The 14,100-nt window shown below is 44.1% G+C and overlaps 1 protein-coding gene across 1 annotated transcript in view; it reads left to right on the forward strand.

Annotated features, from left to right (window-relative positions):
- LOC148023101 (uncharacterized) overlaps positions 1 to 14,100 on the forward strand; it is a 294,011-nt gene that overhangs the window by 6,786 nt on the left and 273,125 nt on the right. The window contains exons 2-3 of the mRNA XM_087696076.1: positions 8,230 to 8,464; positions 8,738 to 9,008. Of these exons, the coding sequence (XP_087552202.1) occupies positions 8,230 to 8,464; positions 8,738 to 9,008 (506 nt within the window). The remainder of the gene's footprint in view (positions 1 to 8,229; positions 8,465 to 8,737; positions 9,009 to 14,100) is intronic.

Genomic DNA, 14,100 nt, shown 5'->3' on the forward strand with positions numbered 1-14,100 from the left:
GTGCTTAGGGAGTGGATAGCATTCAGCGTGCCATGCTCATCAGGATCAGGATCCTATGCACCACTATCCCAATCTATGAAGGCGAGTTGGTGTTGGATGCCATGCTTCTGTAAGAACTTGAAGAATTCGTGGGAGACCAACTCACCATCGTTATCAATCTTTAGTGCCTTAGTGCAGATTGTTGTAACTCTTGAGAGGCTGCTGGTATCACAGCCTCCGTGGGCTGCATCACATCAATATGCGGTGTTGCCACAGTCGGGGGTGTGGGACCTTTGGCTCTTGGGCATCTAGGGGAGTGTCTGTGGGAGTAGTGGGGAGCTGTAGTAGCTCCACACAGGTTGACGATGTGAGGTCCTTGATCACTCTCCACCGTCCCTTCGTCTATTTCTTCAGCTCTAGGCCATCCTACCCCTATCTCTCATCAATGTGCTGTCTTCACTGACGCCGTCTCCTCCTCCGTCTAGCCTTGCACCATCTTTGGTGCTTTGCATCACTCCTCCGCACCTCTGGTCTACCACCTCCCTCATTCTTGAAGAAGGTCTGATGTTGGTATGTCCTGGAGCATTCCGTTGCAAGATGTCCAATCATTTTGCAAGTGCAGCACTGATCAGGGAGGCTTGTATAACAGGTGGCTGAATGAGAAAGCCCTCATGAATGGAGGGAATCTTGATAGAGTGAGGAAGGGAGTGTAGAAACTCTGTGGGTACTATCAGTCAGATTGATGGGCATCTGTGTGGGCCATCCAAGACTGTGTTGGCAAAAGCCCTATTCCTTTGTATGACGTGATTGAAAGCACTGCCAATCTTGGAAAAGTATGGCGTGAAATATTCATTCAGGCTAGGAAAAGAGATGGTGATGGTAGTTCCAAAAGATGAGTAGTCCCAACCCTTGATTCATCTATTGAAGTATGCCATTGAGGTCCTTGTGAAGAAAACTGCTAGGGTTTGCATTGAGGACACATAGAGTGTACGACCATGACAGAAACACAAAGAGACAGACACAGACACAGACATAGAGGGCAAAACTCAAACCCTAAACATAAAACTCAAAAACTCAAACCCTAAGCGCAAAACTCAAAACTCAAACACAGAAACTCAAACACAAACAGAAGAAGGGAGAGAGAGAACACAACTTTGACGTGAATGAATGCTGTAAATGAATGTAAGAGTGTACAGTGTGCTCAAGGGCAGAGCAATGTCAGAGTGTGGCGTCCACCAGAGACGGATCCCAAGTCTGTGACCACCAATCGGAGTGTAGGAGTACTGAATAGTGAATGGCAGCAGGCTGGTCACCAAAACATAGTAGTCTGGAGGCTGGAAACTAGTAAACGCAGCAGTGTACCACCGATCGGAGGTTGGAAATTGTGCATAGTTTGCTGTGAACAACAGGCTGAAATAGTGTCTGATGTGGTTGGCGATGACTGAATTATCAGATTGCAACATATGATGATGTTGCCAGCAGTTGACGTTACCATGGATGAAGGCGCCAGCAGCAGGAGCAAACATGGATGGAGTGGCAGCAGTCTCGATGGCTGGACAGCCACACAGGAGGAGACTCATGGTTGAAATCTGCACGTGGAGTGAGAAACTTGCACAGACGGAATGAGGCTGAATGGAGGTAGCCTGTCTATTTATAGATGTGGAAGGGCGCCCCAAAAATGAGGGTTTTCACTAAACTCTCTCGAACCACTTCCCGTTTTAGGGTTTCCATTGAACTCTCTCGAACCGCTCCCCATTTTAGTGTTTTACTCTAAAAGAGCATTTTTAGTGTGTTTTGGGACTGTTTAAGAGACTAATCAGCAAGTAATGCATGTTTTAGCTCAATACCCCCTCTCAGGCCCAAAACTGAGCTGAAAGGATAGGCCAACCACTGTGATGTTTATTGACCCCAAGGCGTCCCACCCCAAAGCAGCTAGGGCTTTGGACAAAGGGTGCACATCGGTTGCCTAGTGGCCTACCAAGACCATAGAGGTGATGGTTATCTTACCAAGGAAATCCAAGTAGTCACCCCAGAGAGGACAGGGCATTGGACAAAGGGTGCACATCAGTTGCCCAGTGGCCTACCAAGCCCTACAAAGGCGGATGGAACCACATGGTTTTTTTTTTTTTTTTTTTTTTTGAATAAGTAAGGTAAATTTTATGGAAGGCGGTTGATTGAGTAATAGTGACCCAGAAGATGGGAGTAGGTAGGGTACACCCAACACATCACAAAACAGTACAAGCTAACCCATCCACTCAGGGTGTTGATGACGAGGAAAAATAGGTGATGAGGTGTCCATGTGATGGAGGATGGTGGTGTGGTAACAACAGCCGCCGGTGGAAACAGCTTAGGATCCGCTCAAGGGGTGCTTTGCACAACGAGATGCAAAGTATGCTACATGCTGAAGAATGCTCATGCAACAGGTGCCACTTGGACAGTGTCCCTCATGGAAAAATTGTTCACTTGTCCAAGCGCCCTAGTAGAAAGATGATGAAATCATATAATGCAAAGGGTAAGGTACAACAGGGGGGAAAAGCCAATGTCTAAGACAAAGTGCGGAAGCCTGTAGAATATCAAGAAGGGTAGGAATCCCCTCTCAACCTGGATGTAGATGCTGAAGAAGGAAGAGGATCTTGATGTCGGTCTTTGGATGGTGCCGAGAACCATAAGGAATGAAAGAAGAGGAAGTGAATGAAGTGGATAAAGAACCCCACTAGAAGAGCAAGATAGAAGTCACCGCCAGGATAGCATTGAGAGAGATGCTGCACGATCCGCCTCGGGAGGGGAAACCGTCATGCTAGAAATAGAGCAAGCACCCCTAGGATGATGAAACCATGAAAGGAATGGTGCGTATCCCCACGTCTCTAGCCTCGGTAGGACCAAAGCAATCTGCAAGTTAGCCCTACAATGAAAGACAAAGGCCTACAAAAGAGGTGAGAATCAGCAAACACAGAGGCTAGTGGTGAGATGCTCCAAAGGAAAACATAACAGAAAGAAAATATAACTCAAAAGAAATGCAATGAATGTGTATATGTGTGAGTAAATGCAGTGGAAGACAAAAGAATCGAAAAGCTAAGGACAATGAATCCTATGGACCCGACTCTAAGAGTGCGAAAAATGAATGCTAGACCGATCTAGGGTATCCGAAAGGACCTAGAGACATGCTAGTCTAAGAAGGTGGCCATCATCACGTACGTCCAGTAGCAGGGCTCTACCAAGGGACGCCTGACGAGGTGGGGAGGAAGGTGAGATAGATGCATGAAGTGCAACGGGATCGGAACTTGTAGACCAATCAGCCAGTCCCTTAGGGGTAGTGAAAGAGATGGGTTGTTGAGGTTGTACTTGAGCCACTTGTCCAGCAGCAACGGCAGGTGCTGAAGGAGCAGATGAAGCAGGAGCGGAAGGCATAGCCCCATTGGATTGTGCAGTCGCAGCGGTTTGCTGAGGCTTTTTAGGTGGAAGACCTTGGGCCTTGGAGCGACACTCCTCGTCCACATGGCCTGCTCTTTGGCAGTGTGTGCAAAACCGGTTTTTCTTAGGGAGTTGCTGTCAGATAAGTCTAGATTCTTTGATTCCATCTGAGGAAGAGGAGTTTGATTAGCTTGCCTTTGCATCTTGCGAGTTCTTGCCATTGGTGGTTTGCCCTCTCGAAGAAGAGGAAACCAACCCCCTCTACTTGGAATAAGGCTGTGATGAGGATTTCTTGTGGACTTGATCATGCAGCCTCGCATAACGCAAGAACTGGCACTCAAACTTATAGAAGGTTGGCAATCGAGGTTGGAAGATGATGTGTTGAATGAATTTGAAGTATTTTTCAAGCAACTTATTCAAGAAGAATGTAACTTGATGGTCATTTGACTTTGGAGAGCTAGTGTAGTAGTGGCAAACTTGGCAAGTAACTGCCTATATTCAGCCAGCTTAACTTTTAGATTATCCCCTTCCTTAATAGAGAACTCTTGAAGCTCAAAGTCGAGATTGATGTGCCAAGACGATCACGAGCCGCATAGCGGTCGAGAAGGTGACTCCAACGCTCTGACGCGAGCGGGAAGTGCTGCAATTGAGAGTGAAACTCAGGAAGCAATCCCGGCATAAGCTCAACATTGGCTGTGGCAGTGCAGGCTCTCCATTGACGGATGTAGTCAGGGTGAGCTAGTCAAGGGTCCGGCATAGGCTCTAGACCAATGACGAGGTCCCAAAGACCCTGAGACTCAAGCACTTGTTGCATGAAATTAGACCAAGTGGTGGATCTGTTAAAACGTGTCTTATCCGTGAAGGCATTGTTGGCCATTGCATTAGGAGTGATAGTGCTCGAAGATGGAGAGTGTGAAAAAGTGTAGTAGGGGTATGATGGGGGAGTGGAGTACACTTGGGAGTGGGCTGCCCACCAGGCATGCAGGTAGTGTGCAAGGTGGATCCATAGGTAGGGATGGGCTGACTAGGCATGGGCATGGTAGCCACATGAGAAACCCAAGGAGATGGGATGGGAACACGGGGAGCAAAATATGGGAATCCTTGCGTAGGTGTAACCCAAGGAGAGTGTGAAGACGCACCATAAGTTGATAATGGAAACCCTTGGGTATGAGTGGTCATGTGAGATGTAAAGTTGGGGATAGTGAGGGGGATGCCCATCACAGTCGACCCAGGAGTTATGGGTGCGCTCATTTGCTGAAAGGTGAGAGGCACTGTGTTAAAGGGGTGGAGAAGGAAAAGGTGCTAGGAGTGGAGATGGAAGATCCAACCCCTAGGGTATGTGATGCAGATGTGGAGTGTAATCCAAGGTTTTGGAAAGATGATGAGAGGTGATCAAAGTGTGATATAGAAGAGGATGGGATGGGAGGAAAGTGAGAAGTGTGTGTGATATACTCAAATGAAACAGAAGCTGTAGATGTACTTGAATTCCGTTTGCTTCATGAGCCCCCTCTATTGAAGTTCACATACATAAAGCCATCTGGATCCTATACCTCAAAAGAAGAAACAGGCGAGGGTTTTGATTCATGCAACAAAAAAGAATTGTACAAGCCTGACATTGGACTTGGTTGAGATGATGAAGATGGATCGCCAGGCGTTCTGAATGCCATATGTCCTCCATGATCGGAGAGGTGGCCAGCCTCACCAACCGGTCCGAATGTGGTAGCAAAATTGGTAGGAGGGGTGTAAACATCACCGTACTTGTTGCGATAGTACTCCTCAAAGTTCTCCTCTGTCATGTTAGTGAAATTTGGAATAGGAGTAGAAGAAGGTGAAGGTAAAAGTGGGGTGTCGTCCTTCTCACAGAGTCCATAATGCTGTCTCAGGGCCTCCAATGATGGAGAAGCTTGATAAGACATCATAGGAAGTGGAGAAGATGTCTGGAACATTGTGATTCGGTTACAAGTCGTATTGTGTGCCTTGTACAAAGTCTAGCTCTCCACAATATCCACAAGATACTCTTTACAAGAGCACCGACTCTGATACCACGTGAAGAAAATTGCTAGGGTTTGCACTGAGGACACAGAGTGTACGACCACGACAGAAACACAAAGAGATAGACACAGACACAGAGGGCAAAACTCAAACCCTAAACACAAAACTCAAAAACTCAAACCCTAAACATAAAACTCAAAACTCAAACACAAACAGAAGAAGGGAGAGAGAGAACACAACTTTGAAGTGAATGAATGCTGTAAATGAATGTAAGAGTGTACAGTGTCGAAGTGTGACATCCACTGGAGACGGATCCCAAGTCGGAGTGTGACGTCCACTGGAGATGGATCCCAAGTCTGAATGAATGTAAATGAATGTCGGAGTGTGATGTCCATTGGAGACGGATCCCAAGTATGTGACCACCAGTCGGAGTGTAGGAGTGCTGAATAGTGAATGGCAGTAGGCTGGTCACCAAAACGCAGCAGTCTGGAGGTTGAAAACTAGTAAACGCAGCAGTGTACCACTGATTGGAGGCTGGAAACTATGCATAGTCTGCTGTAAATAGCAGGCTGAAATAGTGTCTAATGTGGCTGGCGATGACTGAATGATTAGATCGTAGCAAATGATGATGTCGCCAACAATTGATGTCAACATGGATGAAGGCGCCAACAGTAGGAGCAAACACGGATGGAGTGGCAGCAGTCTCGAGGGTTGGACAGCCATGCGGGAGGAGGCTCATGGCTGAAATCTGCACGTGGAGTGAGAAACCTACACAGAAAGAATGAGGCTGAATGGGGGCAGCCTGTCTATTTATAGATGTGGAAGGGTGCCCCAAAAATTAGGGTTTCCACTAAACCCTCTCGACCCGCTCCCTGTTTTAGGGTTTCCACTGAACTCTCTCGAACCGCTCCCTGTTTTAGGGTTTTACTGTAAAAGAGCATTTTTAGTGTGTTTTGGGGTTGTTTAAGAGGCTAATCAGCAAGTAATGCATGTTTTAGCTCAACAGTCTTGACATCGAGCGGGCTGGTAGTAAGCGCTGCCTCTATCTACTTACATGAACTGAATTGGAGTTTGAAGCACCCCTTTCCAAGGGTCACTATCCTGGCTGGGGTGCTAGTAAGAGCTGATTGGATGGAGTCTGTAAGATTGTGAACAAGTGGGTGATCTCTAACCATCCTATGGGCCAAAGATGATGCTTCTAGGGCTGTCACTCTATCCCTAAGTGCTAGCTCTGTGTTTGAAGTGAAGTGGATCAGTGGGAAGGCATCGGGCGAGCATGTGTGGGGGGCTGCACTGGAACCCCTTGGTGACGGTGAAGGACTGGCTGCGATCTCAGGTGATATGTGAGCTCCATGTGTCTGTGATGCGGGCAGTTCCTGTCTGTTGGCACCAGACTGTCTTGCTGTTCTGCTTGTTGGGTTGTGGGTGGGAAGGGGAGATGGAGGTTACTTGTGTGAGGAATTGTACGAAGGCTGCAAGGGTTGATGAAGAGGCTGAGATTGTGTCCATGGCAGGTTTCAGGTGTGGGGAAATACTATGTCCTGGAAGAGCTGGGAAGCAGCCCCCTTGCTCAAAGCAAGGCCTCCTGCTTCTGCCCGACAAGTCAAACAAATTGAAGTCTGACAAAACACGAATTGCTGATGTGACTGGCTTTGTGCAACATCAATTGTCTATCACCTGCCACATCAGTGTTGTTGCCGTCCTGCATCGCCTGCGATGTGCTTGTTGACGTGATTGCCTACGATGTGGCCTGCACTGTTGACCTTTTTGCCCATCCTTGCCTGTGGTAAGAACTGACGCGGCTATGGTTGACGAATGACCTGTTTGCCTGTGACGTAACCTGCCTGTCTGCGGTGAATGACCTGTGTGCTGATGCATAACCTGCCTGCCACAAGCGATCTGTCAGAACTGACGTGACAGAACTACCAGTGACATGACAGAACTGATGTGTCAGAACTAGAGAGAGAGGCCTTCTATGCTAGTTATTCACGATTTATATATATGTTGTACATGCAGTTCTCAGATCAAGAGATCTGTAGATACCAGCCTTATACTAGGATGCATTTTTTCCACTTTAATGAAATGAGATGACATTAGACAAATATGAACTTTGGTTTTGTCTCATAGGTCACATTGGCCTTTTGCACATATTAGTAGATCTTCTTTATTTCATTCCTCTAAGGGAAAGCCCCCGAGGTAGAATATAGAGTACAGAGAAGACCCCATATGGGGCTGCTAAGTACTCCATAAATGCAATGTTTGAGTGAATAACCAATCTGGTGGGTTATAATGCCAGCCCATGTGTGGTGCTAGGTGAAAGAAGGTGCAAGAGTCCTGTATCAACATAAAAGCATCTGTCCTCCTGGTCTGCTCCAAGGACATGTCTATTTCTTTGTTTTGGACTTCACATGTCCTTTCTAACTTGTACGTAGTGGCCTATTAAATTTCTTAGAAAATTATTTGTTTTGAAACTCTTGTACTTTAAAGACACTTCCTATCCAAGAGGTGTTGAAATGCAACTTATGCTGAACTTAAAAAAGTAAGATTAAATGTGGTTCGACAGAAAGAGACTGAACTCCTAAGCATTGTGACACAATCCCACCATTTAAAAGTTGTGTGTCAAATCAATAGATGCAGACCATGTCATGTTTAAGGTGCAGAGACAAGCTAGTGTGTTTGTTTGTGCTTATACTGGTGGGGAAGAGTAGCACTGTTGTGAATATATGACTTATCCTGATAGTGCCACTTGACTGGCTGCACATCAAGTATTTATAAAATCACACATGAAAGTGCTGGAATTTAGGGATGCCTAAAGCAGTGTACTCACATCAAATTGTTGCATGACAGCCCTCCAAGACATCTGCGAGTATAATGATATAGCTGAAGAACAGCTGATATGTTCTCCTGAAAGCATTACAAGTTTGGAGATGTTTATGCAGGGTGTTCCTCAGATATGTTGTATGTCGTTTTTCCCAAATCTTGTATCCCTGTCATTAGTGCAGCAGAATATCTCCTGCATTGAGGGTCTCCATCATTGTCCATGCTTGAGGATTCTTTGTCTGAATGAGAACAACATACAAAGGTGAGTTTTAAGACCTTTTAAGATGAAACATGGGCATTGTTTCATATATACAAAGAGGTATGAGCTTAATGGAAATACATCATTAGTATACAAAGAAGTATGTTGGTAATGGAATAACATCATTAGTATTCTAAGTTTTGGATATAAAGGTCCTAACAATGAGTAAAGGTGTCTTGCTTTGCACATACATCTGTCAGTATTTCAAGCATGAAGCATGGAAAACTTGAAAGTTATGCTTGAACTTGTAACTAACAGAACATTTATTGAGTGCAGAATTGAAGGTCTAGAGAATTGCACAAGGCTTGTGGAGCTTTATTTGCACACCAATAGAATACAACATATCAGGAATATATCCCACCTTACGAATCTTAAGGTTCTCTGGTTGTCCAATAATTCTATCAGTCAGATTGATGGGCTAGAAGAATGCATGAGGCTGAAGGAACTCAATATTGCTCAGAATTCTATTAGCCAACTTGGGGAGGTGTTAAATATGAAGTCATTGGAAAGCTTGAATCTTTCTGCAACCAACATAGGGTCTTTCAAGGTCAGTTTGCCTTGTTTTTAATGAATTCATTTGTGGCATGTTTTCCTCAGCATAAAGGCCTTCTCAAGTCGTTTTAAGAAGAAAGTGAATCACTTAGTGGAATTTTTTGTGTATTGGCTATGAGAGGATTTTAGATGTGGCATGCAATCACCTTATTATGAATCATGTTATATATCATGATTTGAATTTGTGTTGTTGTTAGATTACTTGCTGCTTACTTGCTGTGTGACAGCAATTGAAGAGAACATCTGTTTCTTTGGAAGATTTCTGTCTAGATCATAGTAGCAATGAAACAGGAACGAGAACGGGAACGTGGGGTCCTAAGGGAACGGGAATGAAGCACCAAGGGGAACATGAACGGGAACGGGAACGTGGGGTCCTAAGGGAATGGGAACGAAGCCCCAAGGGGAACAGGAACGTAAGGGGAATGACTTGTACTATATATATGATTTATATATTTTAAACTATTCATTTATATATTTCATAAAAACTCTTTGAAAAACACATGCACAATTTGCAAAACATGACAATCCTTTTTATAGATGAAAGGATGGTAACTTATAAGATCCAAAATAGATGATAATCTAGGATTATACTACGTAAAAGAGTCGAGAAGCATCAAGTTTCAAGTAACAAGTATAGTTGACAAAATATGGCAGCTTGGAACTTGAAAGTCTCTCAAAGTAACCATTGGATCACACATGGCTGCCACCAGCAATAAGACTATCCCCAAAAGACTATCATCCACATTGTCTAAGAAAGCCATATCATCATCAAAATCAGCATTTGCAAGTTCCAAAGCATCTTGATCATTGGCTATATGTGTAGGCATAGGTGTCTCCTCATCCTCATCATCAGAGGACTCTTCTTCATCAAGAGCTATAAACTTTTTTGCCTTGAGGGAAGCCACATTTGCAAGCAAGCACAAGTTTGCATTGACAAATATCAGGTCATTCACTTGTCTTGTCCCAAACCTATTCCGCTTTTTAGATGCAACATGCCCAAATACACTCCATAGTTGCTCAATGGAAGAGGAGCTTGCACTTTGAGACGAAATCCGCACTGCCAATGTTTGAAGCTCAGGTGTACGTGCCCCATAATCTTCCCACCACAAGGCAGCCCCAATCTTAAACCAATCTATTTGTGCATCAGTTGACCCAAACCTTCCTAACTTGTTTCTATAAAAACCAAGCCACCCTTGGAACTCTAGATCTAATACATATGTTGCTGCATGTATAGATGAGTGATAAGCATTCCATCTTGCCTCATATAAATCTCAGACTTCTTGATACTTTTCATCATCCAAACCAAGCTGTCCTAGCTTCTCAATCATACGATGCTCCCTCATAGATCTTTCCAATGCATGGCTCTTGTCCATTTGCAATTTGCATCAAGCGCGATACTTTTCAATTCATTCCAAAATGCATGATTGTGTATGATGTTCTCCACTGCTATACCAACCCTTGATCTAGAAGTAGCCCATCCCATCCACTCATTACTTACCACCAATTGCTTCAGGGATAAGCTTACATTCTCAAGTCTCTTTGTCATAAGAAAGTTATAGCCAAAGTGCGTCTCGGAGTACTTTAAGCTGTATTTAAAAGGTGATCTTCTGTGAAACTCACTAAGAATAAACTAATGGCTTTGGATGAAATTGATTATATCCTTGTCCTTTTGGATGAAGGGATCAATCCATGACAAGCTACCAATGTCTTTCAACAAATTGCTCAAACAATGAGCAAAGCATGGGTTGAATGTGATGTGCGGATATCTCTCCTCAAGTCTCACACTTTCTGTCCTATTTGTTGCCTCGCCATTAGTAATAAACTGGATTACATTTTCAGCCCCAACTTTTTTAACACCTTCCGCCCATTCCTCCACAAGTCCATCTGCACTTTTTCTTGTACTTGAGGCATCATGTGAGGAAATGAATTGCATCTTTCCTCGGAAATAAGCAACTATCCCATGGATGGACCATTTTCGAGTATCACTCTACCCATCCGCTATCAAAGAGACATCATTCTTCACACAACTTTCTTTCATAGTTGCTAAGGCACATTCAATTGCATCATTTTCTTTTTGCAACAAGGTGGTATGCAGTGTCTCATATGATGGAGGCTTATAGGTTGGACCATACTTTGCAATCTCTTGGACCATCTCAAGGAAGTAGGGAGATCTTATAACATGATCATGGTAGAAAAACCTTGCCAGAGTTGCATCCACCCTGTTCTTTTTATGAGGATCCCAAGGTGTTCCCAAGGTTTATTACTTGCTCCATTTTCCATGATGGGATTGTGAGGATGCAAAAGTTCCAAGTCTTCCATGCATGGCATGGCTACATCACCCATGACTATATCATTAGCTTGTCCACTAAAAGAAGAGGCATCAGTTGCTTGCTTTTTCCTTGCACATGCTTTGTCTTCTTCACTTCGGTACTTTGCCAAGAGTTGCCTTTGCATTTTGGGTGTGGTATTTGGGCAGAAATTTATTTGGGCTCCTATGTCAATATGACATAAGTGTTGCTTCACACGATTGGATCCTCTTGTTTTCAATTGCTCACACCTTTTGCATTTCCATTTCTTTACACCTCCCTTTGATGCATAATGGTCCACTTTCTCAACTTCGTCCCATCAACTAGATTGAGATTGCTTATTGCCCGAACACTTTGATCCCGAGGAAGTTATGACTTCTACAAATTCAGGAATCAAAAGCATTAGTCGACCCTCCATGAGTTTTGAGAGAGAGAAAGAGATTGTTGTGAAAACAGAGCTATTTGAGAGAGAGAGAGAGAGAGAGAGAGAGAGAGAGAGAGAGAGAGAGAGAGAGAGCAATTAGTAAAAGAAAAGACTAATAGGTGTAAAGAGTAAAATTTGAGGCTCTAAGCTTGTATTAAGGTCTCTCAGTCTTTTCTCCTTTCTCATTTGATTGCATCCTGGCAAGAGATGTTGTGTTTTGCAATTTGGCGCTCTCCTGATAGTTGTAAGGAGGAGAATTTGCTGCAAGCAGAAGTACTAGTCTCCTCTAGGTTGTTGGGCTGGCCAGATAAAAATTTGGAGAGAGAGAAGTTTAATCCGATGGCTCATTTGGGGTTGCAGATTGTCCTTGATGGTGTTATTCCTGGGCAGTCCCCATCTTTATTCTTTCAAGCATATTCATCAGTACTTTCGGGTTCCTCGCGGATATAGTGACATTTGGTCATCCATACAGGATAGACTTCAGAGGTTCGCTCCCTTGCATGCATTACAGCCATTGCAACTATGGCGTGACTGGATTTTTGTGCTTCCTGATGATGTCGAGAAGAGGTCAGCTAATCAGATATATCATCAGATGGTGGAGGCCAAGAAATGGGTCACTGGGAAGGTTAATAAACTATGGCATATTCGGGATCTACTGGTGGTTGTGTTTTCTGCACTACATGTGATGAGACATTGCTTCATCTCTTTGTCTCTTGCCCTGTTGCTCGACAGATTTGGAGTTTTATTTCCTATGTGTGGTCTTTGGCGACTCAGCAACGGATGCTTTCTCGTTCATGGATTATGGAAAACATGCCCTCTATGTCTTCTTTGCCTTCAGATTATTCCTACCTTTTCCATTTCCTTAGGTGGACATCCTTGTGGCACATTTGGCGCAGTCGTAATGCCTTTATTTTTGATTTGGCATCGGGCATCCATGGTCATGTGGCTTGTGTTCATGGTTTAGTGCTATGGCATATCTCTTCTATGATATCAGTTGACCTGGTTTTTCCTCACATTGTTGCACCCTGGTTGGCTATTGTTCGCTCTACTCCTGCTGTCCTTTCGGTGTGATCTCTTAGTGGTACTCATGTAGAATGGTTGTTCTGATAGCCTAATGGATTCATTATTGTTGTTTTCCTTTTTGTTGCCTAATGGCTTCATTATTGTTGTTTTCCTTTTTGTTTGGTTGGCCTGAAGGCTTGATGTAAATATTTCCATACATTAATATACTCTTATTCACGAAAGAAAAGAGAAGAGATTGGAGTCCAGTAGATAGTTTTCTCTTACTTACAAGTTGAAACAAATGCACGTGAGTCGCAGCACACGGCACCCTGCTCTTGACAGTCCGACAATTTGCACACCAATCGCCACAGCTCGGACACCTCTTGGGTCACTTTCGACAGTCCCAATAGCACTTGTCACTTTTTCAACGTTCCCCTTTATGTTTCCCCACATTCCCCCAACAGTTCCTCCCTTCACAGGCGTTCCCCCATTTCTTTGGCATTTTCTTTTGGTGTGGAACGCATTCCCACCTTCCCAAGGGGATGGAATGGCATTCACTTGCTACTATGGTTGAGATACCAATATCAGCTCTGACAGACAGATCCCAGCCACATGGTGCAGTTACATGATAGAGCTGAGAGAATGGTCATGAGTCAGAAAATACACAGCTGAACATGTTTTGGATGTGGTCATTTCATAGGTTCACGGGTACCTAGGGCCGAATTCATGGCTGGCTTCATTATTGTCCATTTGTTTGTTGGCTGACACATTTTCTCATAGGTCTTCCATCTGTTGGCCTATACAAAGGAGGGCATGCAACAACATTTATTTATTAATTTTTTTCCATGAAAAGAATTTCTATTAATAACACCTTGGCAAATAACCTGAGGTAAAATACGAAGTACAAGGAACTCTGTGAAGAGTAACTAAGTACATCACAAATACAATGGTTGTGTGAACAACCAATCCGGTGGACTGTAATACCAAACCATATGAGGGATAGTATGGAAGAAAGTGCTTGAATCCCATGTCTGTAGAAAAGCCTCTCTTCTCTTCCTCATCCTCTCAGAGCTGCAGTGCGTCCTCTTCCATCTCCCACAGAGAGTGTGAATGATCTCTGTCTAGATCTTTGATAGAGTCTCCACTGTGGATACATCCAAAAGGTCAACAACATGGCTGCATCTTGCAGTTTAAATATATTAGGCTATGATACTGGCAATCAACTCCTATCTGTGGTAGTGTCCCTAAGTCCACTGTGCTTGTGAGTAATTTGGGGTGAGAATCTTGCTCAAACGCTATCCAATGATGAGAAAAGAGTAGCTTCCCCAAACATCCTCATAGCCACATTCTGGGCC

Source organism: Lygodium microphyllum, chromosome 16 (assembly GCF_053477565.2).
Source record: "Lygodium microphyllum isolate KBCC chromosome 16, Lygodium_microphyllum_v1.1.10, whole genome shotgun sequence".
Classification (NCBI taxonomy): Eukaryota; Viridiplantae; Streptophyta; class Polypodiopsida; order Schizaeales; family Lygodiaceae; genus Lygodium; species Lygodium microphyllum.